Source organism: Callospermophilus lateralis, chromosome 5 (assembly GCF_048772815.1).
Source record: "Callospermophilus lateralis isolate mCalLat2 chromosome 5, mCalLat2.hap1, whole genome shotgun sequence".
Classification (NCBI taxonomy): Eukaryota; Metazoa; Chordata; class Mammalia; order Rodentia; family Sciuridae; genus Callospermophilus; species Callospermophilus lateralis.
In genome coordinates this window covers 149,872,661-149,891,939 of record NC_135309.1, presented here as the reverse complement: position 1 = coordinate 149,891,939, position 19,279 = coordinate 149,872,661, and the positions used below count along the sequence as shown (strand labels likewise).

The 19,279-nt window shown below is 35.0% G+C and overlaps 2 protein-coding genes across 8 annotated transcripts in view; both read left to right on the top strand.

The window, feature by feature from the left end:
* The window catches only part of Prkaa1 (protein kinase AMP-activated catalytic subunit alpha 1), a 34,605-nt gene extending 25,466 nt beyond the window's left edge, over positions 1 to 9,139 (top strand). For all 3 annotated transcript variants that reach the window (XM_076857415.2, XM_076857417.2, XM_076857416.2), the window contains 4 exons: positions 40 to 264; positions 1,547 to 2,033; positions 2,152 to 2,278; positions 5,755 to 9,139. In XM_076857415.2, coding sequence (XP_076713530.1) covers positions 40 to 264; positions 1,547 to 2,033; positions 2,152 to 2,278; positions 5,755 to 5,999 — 1,084 coding nt within the window. In that variant the 3' untranslated portion in view covers positions 6,000 to 9,139. The remainder of the gene's footprint in view (positions 1 to 39; positions 265 to 1,546; positions 2,034 to 2,151; positions 2,279 to 5,754) is intronic.
* Positions 9,140 to 11,724: 2,585 nt separating this feature from the next.
* The window catches only part of Ttc33 (tetratricopeptide repeat domain 33), a 51,625-nt gene continuing 44,070 nt past the window's right edge, over positions 11,725 to 19,279 (top strand). Inside the window, exons 1-3 of one of the 5 annotated variants that reach the window (XM_076857410.1) lie at positions 11,725 to 11,845; positions 15,779 to 15,879; positions 16,287 to 16,508. In XM_076857410.1, the coding sequence (XP_076713525.1) occupies positions 16,288 to 16,508 (221 nt within the window). In that variant the 5' untranslated portion in view covers positions 11,725 to 11,845; positions 15,779 to 15,879; position 16,287. Of the gene's footprint in view, positions 11,846 to 11,877; positions 11,932 to 12,071; positions 12,453 to 15,778; positions 15,880 to 16,286; positions 16,509 to 19,279 lie in introns of those variants that run through there. The other 4 variants (XM_076857409.1, XM_076857408.1, XM_076857412.1 and 1 more) reach the window with 4 other exon arrangements.

Genomic DNA, 19,279 nt, shown 5'->3' with positions numbered 1-19,279 from the left:
TTAATGATTATTTAATGCAATTGGTATTTCCCATTACAGATTATATGCAGGTCCAGAGGTAGACATATGGAGCAGTGGGGTCATTCTCTATGCGTTATTGTGTGGAACCCTTCCATTTGATGATGATCATGTGCCAACTCTTTTTAAGAAGATATGCGATGGGATTTTTTATACTCCTCAGTATTTAAATCCTTCTGTGATTAGCCTTTTGAAACATATGCTGCAGGTGGATCCCATGAAGAGGGCCACGATAAAAGATATCAGGTAATAAAGCAGTTTGGAAAATATCAGATCTAATATATCCATGATCTATATTAAGTGAATGGAAAAGTTGTAGAATAGAATATACAGTGTAATCCATTTTTATGTGAAAAAAATTACATGGTATAAACACATTTATTTCATTGTGGTATTAAAAACATGCTGAACCGATACTTAGGGAAGTTAAATTGGTTGGAGGGAGAGATTTTATTTTTTACTTATATGTCTCCTTATTGAAATTGTTACAATTTCATTGTATTACTTTTTTTTCATAACTTTATTTTTTTAATTTATTTTATGTGGAATTGAGGATTGAATCCAGTGCCTCAACACGTGCTAGGCAAGCGCTCTACCACTGAGCCACAACCCCAGCCCCTCATTGTATTACTTTTTAAATTTAAAAAAGCTAATGATAGACTGGGGATATACCTCAATGGTAAATCTCTTATCAAGCATTCATGAGGCCCTGTTTGAGCCCAGCACTGCACATGAGTCCCCAAACATTAAAAAATTTAACAAAGAATAGCAGGACCTTGGTGGGATATTACTTTAATTTTCTTCTGATTTTTAATTATTTTTTCTTTTTAGTTATACATTAGTTATACAGTAGAGTATATTTTGACATATTTATACAAACACAGAGTATATCTTATTCTAATTAGTGTAAGTACATAGGAAATTTATTTCAGAATCATTTCACTATTTCTGTTCATTTCCTATTCCTGTTCTCTCCTCCCTTCCCTCATTCCCCTTTGTCTAATCTACTGAACTTCTATTCTTTGCCTCCCCCTACCTTGTATGTTAGCATTCACATAATCAGAGAGAACATTGACCTTTGGTTTTTGGGAATTGGCTTTATTTTGCTTAGCATAATAAGTCGTCAGATCCATCTATTTACTGACAAAAGTCACAAAGTCATTCTGTTTTTGTGGCTGAGTAATATTCTGTTGTGCATATATGCCGTATTTTCTTTATCCATTTATGCCCTGTTGAAGGGCACCTAGCTTGATTCCATAGCTTAGCTATTATGAATTGAGCTGCTATAAACATTGATGTGGATACATCAGTAGAGTATGCTGATTTTAAATCCTTTGGGTATATTCTGAGGAGTGGGATAACTAAAAATAAATAAAGGCATTGTGTCCATCTACAACTAAAAAAAATATAGATAGTGATAATACAGTATGAATATAAATATAAATTACTCCATATCTTAAATTCCTCAAAGATGTTGATTTTATTCCTGGCTGTACTCAAAATCCTTTTAATCCTACATTTTTCTCAGGGAGCATGAATGGTTTAAACAGGACCTTCCAAAATATCTCTTCCCTGAGGATCCGTCATATAGCTCAACCATGATTGATGATGAAGCCTTAAAAGAAGTGTGTGAAAAATTTGAATGCTCAGAAGAGGAGGTTCTTAGCTGCCTTTATAACAGAAATCACCAGGACCCTTTGGCCGTTGCCTACCACCTTATCATAGATAATAGGAGAATAATGAATGAAGCCAAAGATTTCTACTTGGCAACAAGCCCACCTGATTCCTTTCTTGATGATCACCATTTAACTCGACCCCATCCTGAAAGAGTGCCATTTTTGGTTGCTGAAACACCAAGGGCACGACATACTCTGGATGAATTAAATCCACAGAAATCCAAACACCAAGGTGTAAGGAAAGCAAAATGGCATTTGGGAATTAGAAGCCAAAGTAGGCCAAATGATATCATGGCAGAAGTATGTAGAGCAATTAAACAATTGGATTATGAATGGAAGGTAAGAAAGAGCATTCTGAGTATTAACACATTTGGTAAACCTGTAGTCTAAAAAATGTTATATAAGAATTGATTTGGTGTTTTTGTTTTGTTTTGTTTTTGTCAATATCGTACACCAGGTTGTAAACCCTTATTATTTGCGTGTACGAAGGAAGAATCCTGTGACAAGCACATACTCCAAAATGAGTCTACAGTTATACCAAGTGGATAGTAGAACTTACTTACTGGATTTCCGTAGTATTGATGGTATGTACATCACATAAAATACAACAGATGGTTAATTAGAACTTGTTATGTAATTTGACTTTAGTCTTTGATTCTTTTGAAGCTTGTTCACTTATTCCTAGTAGTTCAGTATCAAAGGAATATGTATTGTGACTTTTTGATATAACATTTGTGAATCTATTTAGTCTTATAATCTTATAGTCTACTATCATTTTAAATATTATAAAATAAATGTTCACATTTCTGTTAAGTTTTTATTTACTGTTAAATACAAGGTTATAACTATTCTTTTTTTCCATGTTTTTTATTGGTGCCTGGTTTTATATGTAATGATGGATTCATTGTTATATATTCTTAAATGCACATGGTATAATAGCATAATTTGGTCACTGTCAGACTCCAGTAGTTCCCCTTTCCCTCTTCTCTCTTTCCCTGATCTCTTTTCCTCTTCTACTGGTCTCCCTTTGACCCCTTACCCCTAGAATTTTCTGTTTTCTTCTCTAGTTTCCAAAGTGAGAGAACATGACACTTGACTTTCTCAGTTTGGCTTATTTTACTTAATGCTCTCAAGTTCCATGCATTTTCCTGCAAGTGACATAATTTCATTCTTCTTAATGGATGAATAAAACTCCATTGTGTTCATGTACCACATTTTCTTTATCCATTCATCTATTGGTATATACCTAGGCTGATTCCATGGTTTGGCTATTGTGAATTGTGCTGCTATAAACATGGGTACGTACGTATTGCTATAGTAAGATGACTTTAATGCTTTAGGATGAATACTGATGTGTGGTATAGCTGGGTCATAAGATGGTTCCATTTCTAGTCTCTTGAGGAACCTCCAAACTGATTACATAGTTGTACTAATTTACAATCCCATCAACAATGTAACAGTGTTCTTTTTTTCTCCACACCCTATTATTTATATTTTTTTAAATTTTTTTTTTAAAGAGAGAGTGAGAGAGGGAGAGAGAGAAAATTTTAATATTTATTTTTTTTTTTTAGTTATCGGCGGACACAACATCCTTGTTTTGTATGTGGTGTTGAGGATTGAACCCGGGCCGCACGCATGCCAGGCGAGCGCGCTACCGCTTGAGCCACATCCCCAGCCCTATTATTTATATTTTTGATGGCTGCCATTTTGACTGGAGATGAAATCTCAGTGTAGTTTTGATTTGCATTTACCTAACTGCTAAAGATGTTGAACATTGTTTCATATATTTGTTGGCCATTTGTACTTCTTCTTTTGACAAGTGTCTGTTTGCTTATTTGTCCACTTGATTTTAGTATTTATTTAATTGAGTGTTTTTAGTTCTTTATATATTTTAGCTAGTAATCCTCTATCAGAAGAGTAGCTGGCATAGATTTTCCCCATTCTATAGGCTCTGTTTTCACATTTTGAATCGTTTCCATTTTTGTACAGAAGCTTTTTAATTTTTTTTTTAATATTTATTTTTTAGTTTTCGGCGGACACAACATCTTTGTTTGTATGTGGTGCTGAGGATCAAACCTGGGCCGCACGCATGCCAGGCAAGCGTACTACTGCTTGAGCCACATCCCCAGCCCAGCTTTTTAATTTGATGCTATTCCATTTATTAATTCTTGGTATCATTTCCTGAGCTTTAGGCCTATAGAGGAAGTTCTTGCCTACGCCTACATGTTGGAGTGTTGGCACTACATTTTCTTTAAGAAGTTGCAAAGTTTCTGGTCTAACTCCTAGGTCTTTGATTCATATCAAAGTCATTTTGAATTGATTTTTCTGCGGGGTGAGAGATGAGGTTCTAGTCTCATTCTTTTACACACGGATAACCATTTCTCCTACCACTATTTGTTAAAAAGGCTGTCTTTTCTCCCACATGTTTTTGGCACCTTAGTCAAGGATGAGATGACTGTACTAGTGTGGGTTTGTCTCTGTTTATTCTATTCTGTTCCATTGATCTATATCTCTGTTTTTTTATATCAATACGTTATAGATTTTGTTGCTCCGGAGTATAATTTGAATTGTTAAGCCTCCAGCCTGGCTTTTTTAGATTAGAATTGCTTTGGTTATTCTGGGTCATTTATTCTTCCAAATGAATTATGGACAGTTTTTTTTCCTTTTCTTTCTAGTAACGTAAAGTATATCATTGGTATTTTGATGGGGATTATATTGAATCTGTATATGTCTTTGGTAGTATGCCATTTTAATAATATCAATTCTGCCTATGCTTGAACATGGGAGGTCTTTTTGTCTTCTGGTGTCTTCTTCAATTCTTTCCTTAATGTTCTATACTTTTCACTCTAGAGGTCTTTTATCTCCTTGGTTAGATTTATTCTTAGGTATTTTATTTTTAAGGTCTATTTTGAATGGGATTTTTTTTCTGATCTACTTTTCAGCAAATTCATCATTGTTATATAGGAAAGCTTTTGATTTTTTTAATGTTGATTTTGCATCCTGATATGACTATTACTCTTCATTGACCAGATCAATTGAGTTAAGTTTTGTTTATGGAAGATTATATAGAATTATTGGGAAAATTTCACCTATGAATTCTTCTTTATAAACTCAAAAATAGTACCTATTCAGTATCAGAAAGGCACAGGTTTGAGTTATGATATGCTGGCTAAACCTGATTTTCTGGGTATATCCAGATAGCAAATGTGTGCTAACACATACTAGTACAATTTGAGATATAGAATAGGTTTTATTTTTATTACGTGTGGGTGAAACTTGCAAGCCTAGATTTATTAGTACCTGAGTTTACATTTGAATGACCATTTACTATTTTTGTATTTTGATTCCAATAGTTTTTCTTTGAATTTAAAAAAAATTTTTTTTTTTAGTTGTAGACGGACACAATCTTTACTTTTTATGTGGTGCTGAGGATCAAACTCAGTACCTTATGTATACGAGGCAAGTGTTCCACCTCTGAGCTATAACCTCAGCCCTATTTTTTCTTTCTTTTTTTTTTTTTTTGGAATTGTTGTTCACTTATAAGATTTTAAATGAGGCAGATGAGAAAGTAGAGAGTGAAAAGCACTGAGCTTAAGTTAGAGGAAACTTCTGTTTTAAACCTAATTTACATTTTTGTTCATTTCTTTGCTTGGACAAGTAACAACTTATCTAGGTGTATTTTTTAAAATCAATAAATAAGGTATGAATCAGATGATTCCCATTATACCTTCCATATTTCAAGAGAATCGATGCTATGATTTTCATGTAGAAGGATTAATTCTTATTGCTAAAAATGGTATTTATTAAACCCCAGGTTATTAGTTTACTGGGTTCTTAACCTTTGATTGCAAAACTGATGAGTATTAGGAGAATAGGTATTATGTTTAAAAAAAGATGATTAGTTCAACACAGGCATATTGCTTCAGTTTTCGAAGGTGTTTAAAATAAACATGGTTTGAATATCTGGTCAATATTCTTATTTAAAGAAGCAAATTCAGTATTTCAAAAAATCTTGTGGGGAGGTCATATATTATAATAAATTGAAATTCTTTTTACCCAGATGAAATTACAGAAGCCAAATCAGGTACTGCTACTCCACAGAGATCGGGATCAATTAGCAACTATCGATCCTGCCAAAGGAATGACTCAGATGCTGAGGCTCAAGGAAAATCCTCAGAAGTTTCTCTTACCTCATCTGTGACCTCACTTGACTCGTCTCCTGTTGAGTTAACTCCAAGACCTGGAAGTCACACAATAGAATTTTTTGAAATGTGTGCAAATCTAATTAAAATTCTTGCACAGTAAGCCTAAAACCTTGCTTATTTCTTTAATAGCAATAAGCATGCATAGTAAATTATAGCTAAATGCTTCCATTTGTAATCAAGTTATATATATATATATATATATATATATATATATATATATATATATATATATAAAATTATAACTAAGGATTGGCCTTTTGGAATGCAATTTGCACAGGGATTGAAATATGATTAATAGTTAAAAGTCTAATGTGCAGAAATAAATTAAGATCATTTTGTTGTTTGATGTTCAATGGGTATACAGCATTATATAATACATACACAATGGATTATAGCTCTCAGGCTCACTTGATTTTTGGCTATTTTATATGTAGTGTATATAGGGCTTTGTAGAATATTAATTTACCATAAAGGCCTTCATATATCCTTACATGTTGATGTGTTGCTTCATAAATTTATTCAACACATATTGCCTAGCATTTCCATAGAACTTTATAGGTGATATTGTTTTCTGGGATCCTCAAATTCTTAAATAGTATAAATAGTCTGGATAACTTCTTCTGTATCTCTCTCTTCAGATTCTATATTATAAGTCATATCAGATATTAGATTCAAATGAGAGTTTTTCTTTAGTTTGATAAGTCCGAATACACACAAATTTATATATTCAAAAACTCTAGGCACTAAGTTTAATCGTTAATTTTTCCCCCTAATACTTTGTATATAAAGTACTCTATTGGCTTTAAGAGCTAGTTGCATATACTGTAAATAAATCATGTTTTTGCCAATTCCACAACTTACTCTGGCTCATCATGTCTGCCAGTATTGAATGTATGCAAAAATTTTTAATCATTTGATTGTGTATCCTTTAAATTGATTCAGGACATAGGAATACATCTTACAGACTTTAAATGCTTGGATCTGATTTTTCCTAAAACTATTTTCTGAACATGTTTTAAGAAAAAGTTGAAAGACTATATTGGTGAGCACCTTTAGCTACTACTTAGATTCATTAATTAATGTTTTACCATACTTGATTTCTTTATATTCATATATGTATAAACATATAGGTATACATATATATTTGTGTGTTTATATATGTGCTTTTTTCCTTAACCATTCGGATGCTATAGATGTTTATTACCCTGAATACTTAAAGCATATCCAAAACATAATGATATCCTCCTTAAAAAAAAAAACCCTTATAAATCCATTGTAAAATTTATAATTCCCTAATATCTTCTAATGCTATTCCATATTTAAATTGCCCCATCTGTCCTCCAAATTTCTTTCATAGCTTGTCGTTTCAAACCAGGATCCAGTTAAAGCTTACACGTTGCATTTCATTATCTCTCTTTAGTCAGATATAACATTATTATTATTTCTAAAATGTGGAATAAATCAGTGCTTCTAAATGGTCAAGTTTGTTTCAGGTTTTATTACTTTTTTAAAAATCAGCATTATGGAAACTGTCTAAAAATGTTTATTCTCTTATACTAAGATCCCTGATTTATGTATTTTTTTCTTAGTAAAGAATCACATACCAGGTGTAAATGCAGATATTAAAAGTCACTTCAGATACAATTGGTATCATGTGTATCCTGATAAAAAATAAAAAATACTGTATTCTCCATATTTGCATTATATTATTTTAATTTAAATTGGGCTTGGGAATGTAACTCAGTGATACAATGCTTGCCTGCCATGTGCAGGCCCTGGGTTCACTTTCCAGCACTGCATTTTATCATTGCAAGGGAGCTCCACCCCCTCCCCCTTGTATTGGGATGGTTTTTGGCAAATACAGTGAGCACTTATCAGATAATAATGTAATCAGATGTTGTGATAGTTTGCATAAATGGTTATTCTAGTTAATGGTGACTCCAGTACCTCTAGACTGCTGCACTGAATTGAAAACAAAAATCTTGATTTTTTTTGGGGGGGTGGGGTCCAGGGCTTGTTTTATTTCAACTTTGGATTTAAAAGATGTATAAAGTAATTGAAGTTCCTTTTAAATATGAGTTCAAAACTGTATTTATAACTTGTATGTAGTCCTCTGGGGAATATCGATTTACTTGGGCTCTCTGGAAGCAGCATTATATTACTGATGTTAAGAACAGAATATTGTATTTTTAAAGTTACAGATTTGTACATAGAACTAAATAATACTCTATAAACTCTTGTGAGGAGGAGAGAAAAAAGGAAGAACCAATTAAACAGGACCTTCTTAAAAATGTTAATTTTGTGAACTTTGCTTCTAAGTTATTGTGATTCATTTTAGTTATTGAGATTTATTTTCAAGATGTTTAAATATTGCACTTGTACAAATAGTATGGTAATGCAGATTATTGCGGTAAATTCTTTTTTAAGCTTAGACAATTTTTGGTTAAGTGTGTCAAGGTTACAACCGAATTTTCACAAATTTATTGTAGTTTGCAGATTCTTACTGATATTAAAGGTGTAAGGGAAGTCAATGAAAATGCTTTTTTAAAATCTTTTTTTATTATCTTTTCAGCAATTTATATTTTTTGTGATTTTATGCAACCATATTTTTACTTTGTCTTGAATGAAAGATGTATAAGGTTTTTGCCAGAAATGTACTGTATACATAGTTTTAAATATAACAGATTTTACTGATATGTAAAAATTTTGCCATTAAAATTGATTTCTCACTGAGAGGAACTTTTCTACCAAGTTGGGACATATAGGAGCTTAATATATCATATATAATTTAAAATAATTTCACTGAAATAAATACCATTGCTTTTACTTTGATTATATTTTTCTTAAGATACTTTTGTAGTTTTTCAGAGTTTTAGATAATTTTATATAAACTCCTTTCCTCCCTCCCTTGTGCTGCCCTTTTTGATCTTGTAGTGATACCATTCACACAGAATTAACACCTGGTAGCCTGTGGCTGGATGTAGAACTCCCTGCCATTTATGTTCCAAGTGACACCATTGGAATGAAAGAAAAATGTGTGTGGTCTAAACATCTTTTTCGTTAACTTCTCCCCTACCTCCCCACCCAAATATGAATCTCAATTTCATTGTGAGTTTTCTTGACAAAATGAATGAGCTTCCACATATAACATGTAAATCGGAGGTAGGATAAAAATCAATCTGTGGTTTATTATGTATGCTTTGAGTATACAATTTCATAATAAAGAAAAACTTCATTTTTCATCTGTTAATGTCTTTCTTTTTTAAGCTCTGGGAAAACTAAAAAGGGGGGTGGTGGTGGTGAGACAATTTATTCATGGCCAACTATCTGTATAGTGCTTGATCACATTTGAGTACTTAAAATATTGTAATCTTTGTCTCCACTAAATTAGTTCCAATTTCATCTAGAAATCAACCACCTAAACAAAATGTTAAGATATACACACAGTAAAAGCTGTGGTTGTGGTTCAGTGGTAAAGGGCTTGCCTTGCTTGTGTGAGGGAGGTGCTGGGTTTGATCTTCAGCACCACATAAAAATAAATAAACAAAATGAACTTAAATGTAGCTAACGTTGGATTTGGGCCCATTACTGTTAGAATTCAGTACTAAATCTTGTATCCATACAATTCATCCTGCATTGTTACGCAGGGCTTTAGCTAGATTGTAGGCATTCTAAATCCTTAAAACAAGAGAAAACAATGTTAAAGAACATTATTAAAGAACATTATGAGTAGCATATAGGTTCTTTTAGGGAAATTATTGCTCTTTGTATTTACTCTGTACAAATTTATACCAGGAAAGATTGTGTTTGAAAAATCAATATCTACTGAGCTGTTTATTATAAATGCCAATAAATGCTAAGTGATAAATTTAGATAATTTTTTAGCAACTTGGAAGATGTTCATGTTTGTCTCTAAAAAGAGGAAATGGGGTAAATAGATCAAAAGGTTAATAAAGATCATAGACCAGAGAAAGAACAGAAATGGTGGGCGATTGTAAAAACTTTGTGGGAGGAAACCTTTGTCAGACTAGAGGGGATCAAGATTAAATTACCTGAGGGATGTAGGAAACCCTAGAAAAGGGGCACAGCCTCAAGCGTAAACTGTTATTTCCTCATGCGGCCGATATGAATCAAGCACTACAAATGTGACCACAAGACATCCTGCTCTGAGCATCTTGTTGGGGAGATTACATATATTTAAATGTTTTAATAGACTCTAACCTATAGAAAAGGGCACAAATCATAAATATTGGACTAAATGAATTTTCAAGGTTTGCAGTGAACATGGCCATGTCGACCTTTGCTCAGATTAAGAAACACTGCTGCCACCTTAGTGTAAGAGAAGTGATATGTTATTATTTATGCCCTGTTCTGTAGGTGGCACATGCCTTGGTGCAAGTGGGAAGGAACCTCACAAAGGTGTGAATGTTAGGAGTGGGGTTCACTGGAGGCTAGCTACCAAAATCATGCATTGGTCATTTTGAAAATATTACTTAAGCAGCTCTTACAAATGATGCATTTTTTTTTTTTTTAAGGAGAGAGCGAGAGAGAGAGAGAGAAAGAATTTTAATATTTATTTTTTAGTTATCAGCAGACACAACATCTCTGTTCGTGGTGCTGAGGATCGAACCCGGGCTGCATGCATGCCAGGGGAGCGAGCTATCGCTTGAGCCACATCCCCAGCCCCAAATGATGCATTTAATCAAACTAAATAGTCATATCTGATAACATCACTACTACTGATCCCATTAAATAAGTCTGGAAATATTCAGAAACTGTCAAGATCACGGTGATAAGTGTTGGTTTTTTTTCCAAAAACCCTAATTTTTGCTTACAATCTTGAATTTTGTCATTGGTAGTAAACACTGTCAATTGTTTCTCTTGAAGTAAAAGTCTCCTTTTTCTCATTTTCAAGGAATGGTTTGTCAAACACAAGTCTAATAAGCTTGTGAATGCTTCTAAATAAAAGTTGTGTTCCACGAAAAAGTGTCTACTTCAATTTATAGCGCAGTCTCACAAATGCTTTTCTTTGAGACATCATACTTTAGTATACAGCAGAAGTACTTTATGAAGACTTCCCATTTTGTCACAGAATATTAAAAAATAACTATAGTCACCATGCTGTACCTTAGGTCTGCAGAACTGTAAACTTGAATCCTTTGATCAACATCCACCCATTATCTTCAGTCCCCAGCCCCTGTTGACTCTGTTCTACCCTGTTTCTGAGTCTGACTTTTTAAGACGCCACACACGAGATTCGCAGTATTTGTCTTTCTGTGCCTGTTTTATTTCACCTAACATAATATCCTCCAAGTTAATCCATGTTGTTTCTGATGGCAGGATTTCCTTTTTCTTCTTTTTTTTTTTTTTAATTTTTTTAAGGACTGGAAAAAAATATATATGCACACACACTATAATTTTCTTTAGCCATCCAGCAGTGAATTGCCCTCTTATTTTCTAGACATGATTCACAGCTACTTTCATGTATTCTCTATTCTGAGTCCAATTTATTTGTTAATTCCCACATGAAGCCTACAGGTAAGCCATGCACCCTTACTGATCAATCCCTTGAATCCTTAATTTTTTTTTCTTTGCCCTCTGCGGTGGCTGACCTCATCAGTTAGGTTGTAAATCGAGTTAGAGCACCTTGCTTGACTTGCCTAATGGTTGTGCCTTGGGTACAACCTGGTATCCTTTTTGGCCTCACTGTGATGTTTTCCTGCCCTCTCGCTGAGGTCACCCGCTCGCTGGCTCCGACTACAAGTCCCAGAAGGCATTGCAGATTCCGCTGCAGTGGCTTCTGGGATTTGTAGTCCGGGAGAAGGCGTCTGCGGCGGAGAAAGACCCAGATAGTCGTCATTTCTCTGCCAGCCTCTTTAAAGTACTCGGACCTCTCCGAGGCTTCTCAACCCTTTCCTTCGGAGGTTAGAGAGCAAAAGTAGGCAGGTAAGGAGTCTGGCGTCTTAGTTTCCGCTTCCTGTGGCAGAGGGCAAGCGGAATGTAAACACGGGGGCAGAGGCAGTGGTTATCAGGTAATTGGGGCTAGAGGCTGGCGGGGAAGCCGGGGGAAGAGGAGGAAGGCGAGGCGAGTGGGTGATGTGGTTGGGGAGAAGGGGGTTTCAGGAGTCAAGAGGGGGTCCCGTTAGAGGGGTGGCAAGTCCGGGCGGGAGTGTCGGCCCTGCCTCACCGCCGCCTGGGCTGTTGCGCGCGGGCGCGGCGGCCGGGGACGTGGACCTTCCCGCGGCTGGGAGCAAGCGGCTCCCACTCTCGGCCGGGCCGAGGGTCCGTGGCGGCTCCGGCCAACTGGCGGCGAGGTCCGGGGCGAGCTTCATGAAGGAAAAGTCGCCGATTCAGCTCTCTCTTGAAGTAGCATTCTTGGATAACTCGTTTTCTGGGTTCCTCACCTCTGAATACGTCTCCACCCGGAAGGATGCGGCGGCGACTTCCTGTGTCCACACAGTGTATTTTGCCCCGAGTCCCGCGTCCTCGGACCGGGTCAGGAATGACATTTTACTCACCCACAGGCTTTCTCCTTCTCCTGGTTGAGCAAGATGTAAAGCTGCCAACTTACTGAGCGCCTACTACACGGGTCACGGCTGGTGAAAAAATCAGAATACAACGTCATTATTTGAATTTTTATGGCACTCATTAAATATAATTATATATAAAATGTTTTTGAGTTTTTCGGGTTTCATGAGTTTAACATGAAACCTGTATGATTGTGACTTATTCATATGGTTTCTTATCCTGGTGAAAAAAATGTTAAGGCTAGGGTGTTGGTACCTTGTATATCTAGCTATAGATTTAGGAAAACCTCCTTTTGTAAATTATAATTCTATGTTCAGATAACCTTAAAGAAACGATAATTTCATACTATTTGTCTTTAAAGAACAGCTTTATTTAGGTAAAATTGATGTCTCATGCAGTTCACCCATTTCAAGGATATATGGTTCTTAGTATGGTTCTTAGTTGTGTCACCAATTATAGAACATTTTAATCACATAAAATGGAAATTCTAAAATCATTAATAGGCCTTTCCCATCATCTCCCCGCCAGCAGCATTTAAGATATCCAGATCAAATCGAAGTGTTCAATGTTCCCTGGGGAAGGTATTTCACATATTCCAGGACTCACTCCTCTTTTTGAGCCTGGTTAACTTTTATCTTTTAAAACAGAAAGTTCTCTATAAATACTCAAGTGTCCATTCTCAAATATCATGACATCCTTTAATTACTTTTGGTTATACTTTCATTGTTTCAAGACATTTTTGAAGAAAATATAAAACTGTGGTAATGGCTTTGAATGAATAAAAGATTCATGCTTTTATCCTCTAGGCCCTTGATACTGTTCGGTGTTTCTATTTATTCCTTATTGTTGTATCTTTCCTAATCCCCATAGTGACTACTTCAGATCTTTTCATTTTTTCTCAAGACTTAGATCCATTTATTTTTACTCTACTTTGAGCAAACGACTGTCTCCCATTTCCTTGAGAAAAATGGATCGTGGGGAACATGAAATTCTTTTTCTTTTTCCTCCATCTCTGAACTCTCCTATAGGTTTCACTCAGTATTAGCTTCTCTTTTGCAAGATATGTTTTCTTGTTCCTCTCTTCAAGGTGAATCTTGTCAATTTCTTGTGTCTTCAGCCCTCCTATAATTTTAGAGCTTTATTCTGTCCTGACCTCTCCAGCCTTTGACTTTGAGGAATTTGTGGGGGAGAGTGACAAACATTTGAGGAAACAAGGTGTGGCTTTTTCATACACAATTGAGAATTGTGTCCTCAGTATTATAACGGTGGTTTGGATTAGAAGATAGGAATGGTAATGGGAGTCCGATTGATCCAAAAATTTGGAAAAATATCTGAAACAGTCACTGTGGATCTACCTTTTTCCTTTCCTCCCCTACATATCCCCTGCTCCTAATAATCAACAGATATAACCAGTGATTTTTAAGGTAATTTGCCCGCAGTAAGCATGCCAGGTTTCTGTTACTATTAGTAGAGCTATTACATTGCCTGGTGCTCTACATTACTAATATAGAAACAGAGCTCTGTGTGGAAACTTGAAACTGGAAAACTTAATCATCATCCTTGTTACCTTTCGGACAGTCATAAATGTATGACTTCTTTCTTATCTTGCCTTTTTCATATCTTGTGAGGCTCTCCTAAGAATCCATTCCCTCAGGTTTTCTTCTCTGTGCCTCTGGACTTGTGACCCATATTATACCACACTTCTGTATTCAGCCATTTCTTGGTTCTTCCCTTAGGATATGTATAGTCATGTTCAGACATCAAAAACTCATTCTCCCATGTTGTGATGGGTGTGGGGAAAAGTTTACATTGTCCTAGCATGATTTATAATCCATCACTTCTCCAGGTTTTTCTAAAAATCTGTGTTCGTATGTAAGATGTGTTTCACTTATATCAACTTGTGCATTTCATTGGCACTTTCTCATATTCAGTAGAATTTAGTCCCAGGACCCACAATTTTCTTACCCCTTCAATGCTGCTATTATTTAGGGCTTTTCCGTGTGAATGATTTCACAGCTATGCTCATCTTTATCTTCCTTCCTTTAGTGATTACTTTCACTTCACCCAAGTGTGATTACTTTCACTTCACTCATCTGTCTGCTAGAACTTACTTGTTTACTGTTTCATTTCTTTACTTCCTTTACTCTTAAAATGCCTATTCCTTGATCCTGTCATATTATTTAGTTTTTTTTCGTGATACTGGGAATCAAACCTAGGACTTTGTGTATGCTAGGAAAGGATTCTACCACTGAACGATGTCTGAGTCCTTTTAAAAAAATTCTCAGTTTTGAGGCAGAGTTTTGCTAAATTGTTTAGACTGGCCTCAAACTTACAATCCTTCTGCCTCAGTCAGGGCCACTGCTCCTGACTTCTTTAATCAATTCAAAGAGCACTTGGTGCATTTTTTCCCCCCTGTCCCTCTATTTGGTCAATCAGTTCACCTAATCTCCTTGGGGTTATAAACTTCTGTATACATGGAATGAAAGCTTACATACTCTTCTCCAGTGCATGTTGTATAAAAAATTTATATACAATCCAAAGGATTCTTCAGTATCTTGAAGTCCATCTGTGCAACTAGTAAATTGTGGGATCCCTTATTAATCCCCTCTTTAAACAAATACTTGTTGAATGCATCTAGTATTTTCTTTAACTTTGTTCTTTAGTTTTGCTTTCATATCCCTTACATTTGTATTATTGCAGATTTACAAAAGCAGTTTAACTTCTCTTTTTTTTTGATTTGCCCAATACTTCTGTGAGTTAAGTCATTTATAAGCTTATATCTTTTAAACTATATTTGTTTTAAAAAATTTTGATATATATGAAAGGAGAGAGAAAAGTACTCCTATGTACTTATCACTCAGCTTCATTAGTTATTAATTCAAAGCAGTCTTATTTCATCGATATCTTCCTCTCTACTGAACTCTGCACCCCAATGATTACTTTGAAACAATTTTTTGATATTGTATAATTTTATATGAAATATTTCTGTAATTTCTAAAAGACAAGGGTTCTTTTTATAAATATGATCATAATACTGTTATTATACCTAAAATATAGCAGTAATTTTTTAATGTTGTTAAATATCAAATCAATTTTCTTCTCTTTTTTGTCATAAGAGGGTTTTTTTTTTTTTTTTTAACTCTTGGCTTTTTTGAACCAGGAGTAGAACAAAATGTACACATTATGTTTGTCTTTTAAATTTCTCAATCTAGGGGTTACTGCCTTCCTTCATCTTTCTGGCAGTTAATGTCTTGAAGAAACCAGTTTTTTTGGGGGGGGACACTAGGGGTTGAACTCAGGGACACTCAACCACTGAGCCACATCCCGAGCCCTATTTTGTATTTTTTTTAGAGACAGCGTCTCACTGAGTTGCTCAGCATCTCTTTGTTGCTGAGGCTGGCTTTAAACTCGAGATCCTTCTGCCTCAGCCTCCTGAACCTGGGGGATTACAGGTATGCGCCACTGTATGTGCCACTGCACCCAGCTAAGAAACCAGTTTTGCTTCTCTTGAGTTTCTGTTTTCTGCTGCCTGTGTCTCTGATGTGTTACTCAGTATGCTTAACTGTATCCATATGTTTTTATAAACTTTCTTAGAGGGCTGATGTGATTGAGGATTAGTTTTTGCAGACCTGCTTTCTGGATGGTGTGCTGCTTCCATTAAGAGTTGCAGTAATGTGTAATGTCCAGTTGTCTTTCTTGGTGATGTTAGCAGCCCTTGATGATCATTGCCCAGATCTACTAATTGAGAATTGAAAAATGGTGATAGTCTAAGCCTGCTACTCTTTATTCACCTGTTAGTTGCAATACATTTATAAAAGGCTAAGGTCGAATTTCATACTTTTTCTTTGTAATTTTCCAGCATGGCTTCCTTTGGGTGGAAGAGGAAAATTGGTGAGAAGGTGTCCAAGGCCACTTCACAGCAATTTGAAGCTGAAGCTGCTGATGAGAAAGATGTAGTTGAGAATGATGAAGGAAACTGGCTTCATGCCATTAAACGTAGGAAAGAAATTCTCCTTGAAGGCTGTACTGAGAAAAGTAAACAGCTGAAGGATGAAGGAGCCAATTTGGCTGAAAATAAAAGGTATGTTTTGGAAATTTTTTTATGGTGCAATTTGTTTCACTCCCAGTCTGTTTTGTTGTCAGTAGTGGAACAAAGAGTTACAAATTCTGTAAGTTCATGTGTTTTTTTTTCATTTTTTTATTAGTTAAACATGACAATACAATGTTTAAACCTTTTTTATTTTATTTTTTTTAAAAAAATCTTACTTTATTTGTTTTTTTAAGATACACATGACAGTAGAATGTATTTTGGCATATTATACATACATGAAGTATAACTTATTCTAATTAGGATCCTATTCTTGTGGTTATACATGATGTGAAGTTACCCTGGTTGTGTATTCAAATACAAGGATAGGAAAGTTATGTCTGATTAATTCTACTGTCATTCCTATTCTTCTACCCGCTCCCTTCTCTTTATTCCCCTTTTTCTAATCCGGTGGACTTCTATTCTTCTCCTCCCCACCCTCCCTTGTTGTGGGTTAGCATCCACATATCAGAAAGCAGATTCTGCCCTTGGTTTTCTGGGACTGGCTTACTTCACTTAGTATGATAGTCTTCAGTACCATCCATTTACTGGCAAATGCCATAATTTCATTATTTTTATGAGTAAGTAATATTCCATTGTTTATATGTACCACATTTTCTTTATTCATTCATCTGTTGAAAGACACATAGGTTGGTAACATAGCTAGGCTATTGTGAACTGAGCTGCTATAAACATTGATGTGGCTGTGTCCAAAACAAAACAAAACAAAACAAAAACACCCTACAACAACAACAATGAAAAACTTTTAGGTGTTACACTGAAAAAAGAAGATATTTCAAAGTGATATAAACATTCCCATTTTCTGGGGGAAATGAAAGTTTGTAAAAATTGTCTTCAGGATGCTTATAATGTCTGCTTTACTATCATTCTTTTGTTCTATATAAATAGAAGTAACTGCTAAGTGAAATGTAATCCAATTTATTGGTTAGTAGAAGATGGTTTAATCTCTGAAAACTTTTCCTTATGATGTTATGTAAAGTCAGGCATTTCCCAAACAGTTTTGAGGGAATATGCATTTAAAAATAATACTTAGTTTTCATTTATCATTTATATACTGTATCTTTTAGTAAATATGACATGGTGTGCAGGAATTTGATAATAACTGCATTTTTTCATAACCCTTCTTGAATTAAGCTCTTATACTTCTCCTGTATGTGCCTGCTTCTTTTATCCTTTGCTGTTTCTTAAGTACTTTTTACCTTTCACTTGTTAGATTATTCAGTGGGAATGAAGGTGATTCTAACACACAAATCAGTGGCGAAAAGATAAATTGTTTAGTAGAGTGTTGAGACGTGACTTATGGATGAGTACAGACCAGTTTTTTATTTGGTTGTTTCTCTGTATCTGTCATTTAATTCCATCCTTTGTTGTGTATATTTCTTATAAATTGAAAGTTCGTTGGAGATACTTGATTTAGAGTTTCCATATTTTAGCAAGAATATGTTATAGGTAATGTTTTTGCTTTATATTGCTTCATATTGGGAGATAAAGCATAAAGTTGCCCTCTGTTAGAGCAGCCATTGGAAAGACATTGTAATCCTTTCTGTTTGTTGTGTTTGACATCTGTTGAGAGGCATATTTTTATAAAAATATTTTTTCCTTTTTAAAATTTTCAGTCCTAGGGAACAAATCTTAAGTCATTGGTTTTTAGTGAAGCAAATATATTAGGAAAATTGTACTTAACAGTATTAGAAACCTAGGAGTGTAGCTCAGTGGTAGAGTGCTTACCTAGCATATACTAGGCCCTGTGTTTGATCCCTAGCAAAAAAAGAAAAGCAGTATAAGAACTGTTGATAAATTTACACTAAGTATATGCTTTTTAGAAGCTATACCACACACACACACACACACACACACACACCCAGTAGGAGTAGTATCTGATTTTTTTTTTTTTTTTCAAATACTAGGAATTGAACCCAGGGCCTTGTGCATTTTATAAGCATGTACTCTACTTCTGAGCTATATATCCTTAGCCCTGGGAGAAGTATCTGAGACAGGCCTCTGAATACTGTTCATATAAACATGTAAAATCAGGCTTGTGTGTTGTTGACTGGTATCTGCCACGTGGTAGTGAAGTGTTTGAGAAATTGGGGGCGGAAATGAAGTAATATTTAGGAAGAAATGCCTTTTTAAATTTTTTTTTTAGTTTTCAATAGATCTTTTTGTTTTATTTATTTATATGTGGTGCTGAGGATTGAACCCAAGGCCTCACCATGCCAAGCAAGTGCTCTACCACTGAGCCACCATCCCATTCCAAGGAAGAAACACTTTTTCTTTCTATTTTTTCAGAGTTACAAGAGTAGTTATAAGATTCCTTGTCAATCATTTTTTTCATTAATGAGTTACTGAGTTGAGGAACTGACACACTTGTTTCTAGTTCTCTTTTTCATTTTGATTCTAGGATAGTTTTTAATTATACTTTAATATAAAACAAATCAGTGCATAAAGCGTAATATATTAGCATCTCAAATTGAAAATGAAGGGTAGTAGTCAAGATCTGTGAACATCTTAACAGCCTAATGTTAGATTGTGAATTCTCATTTGTGGCATGTTAAACATAAAAAGTTTTCTTTTATAGAACGTTACAAAATTATGGCACACATCTTTAATCCTAGTGACTGGGGAGGCTGAGGCATGAGGATCACAAGTTCCAGGCTAGCCTGTGCAACTTAGGCCCTAAGCAACTTAGTAAGACCCTGTCTCAAAGTGAAAAAAAAAAAGAGCTGGGGATGTAGCTTAGTGGC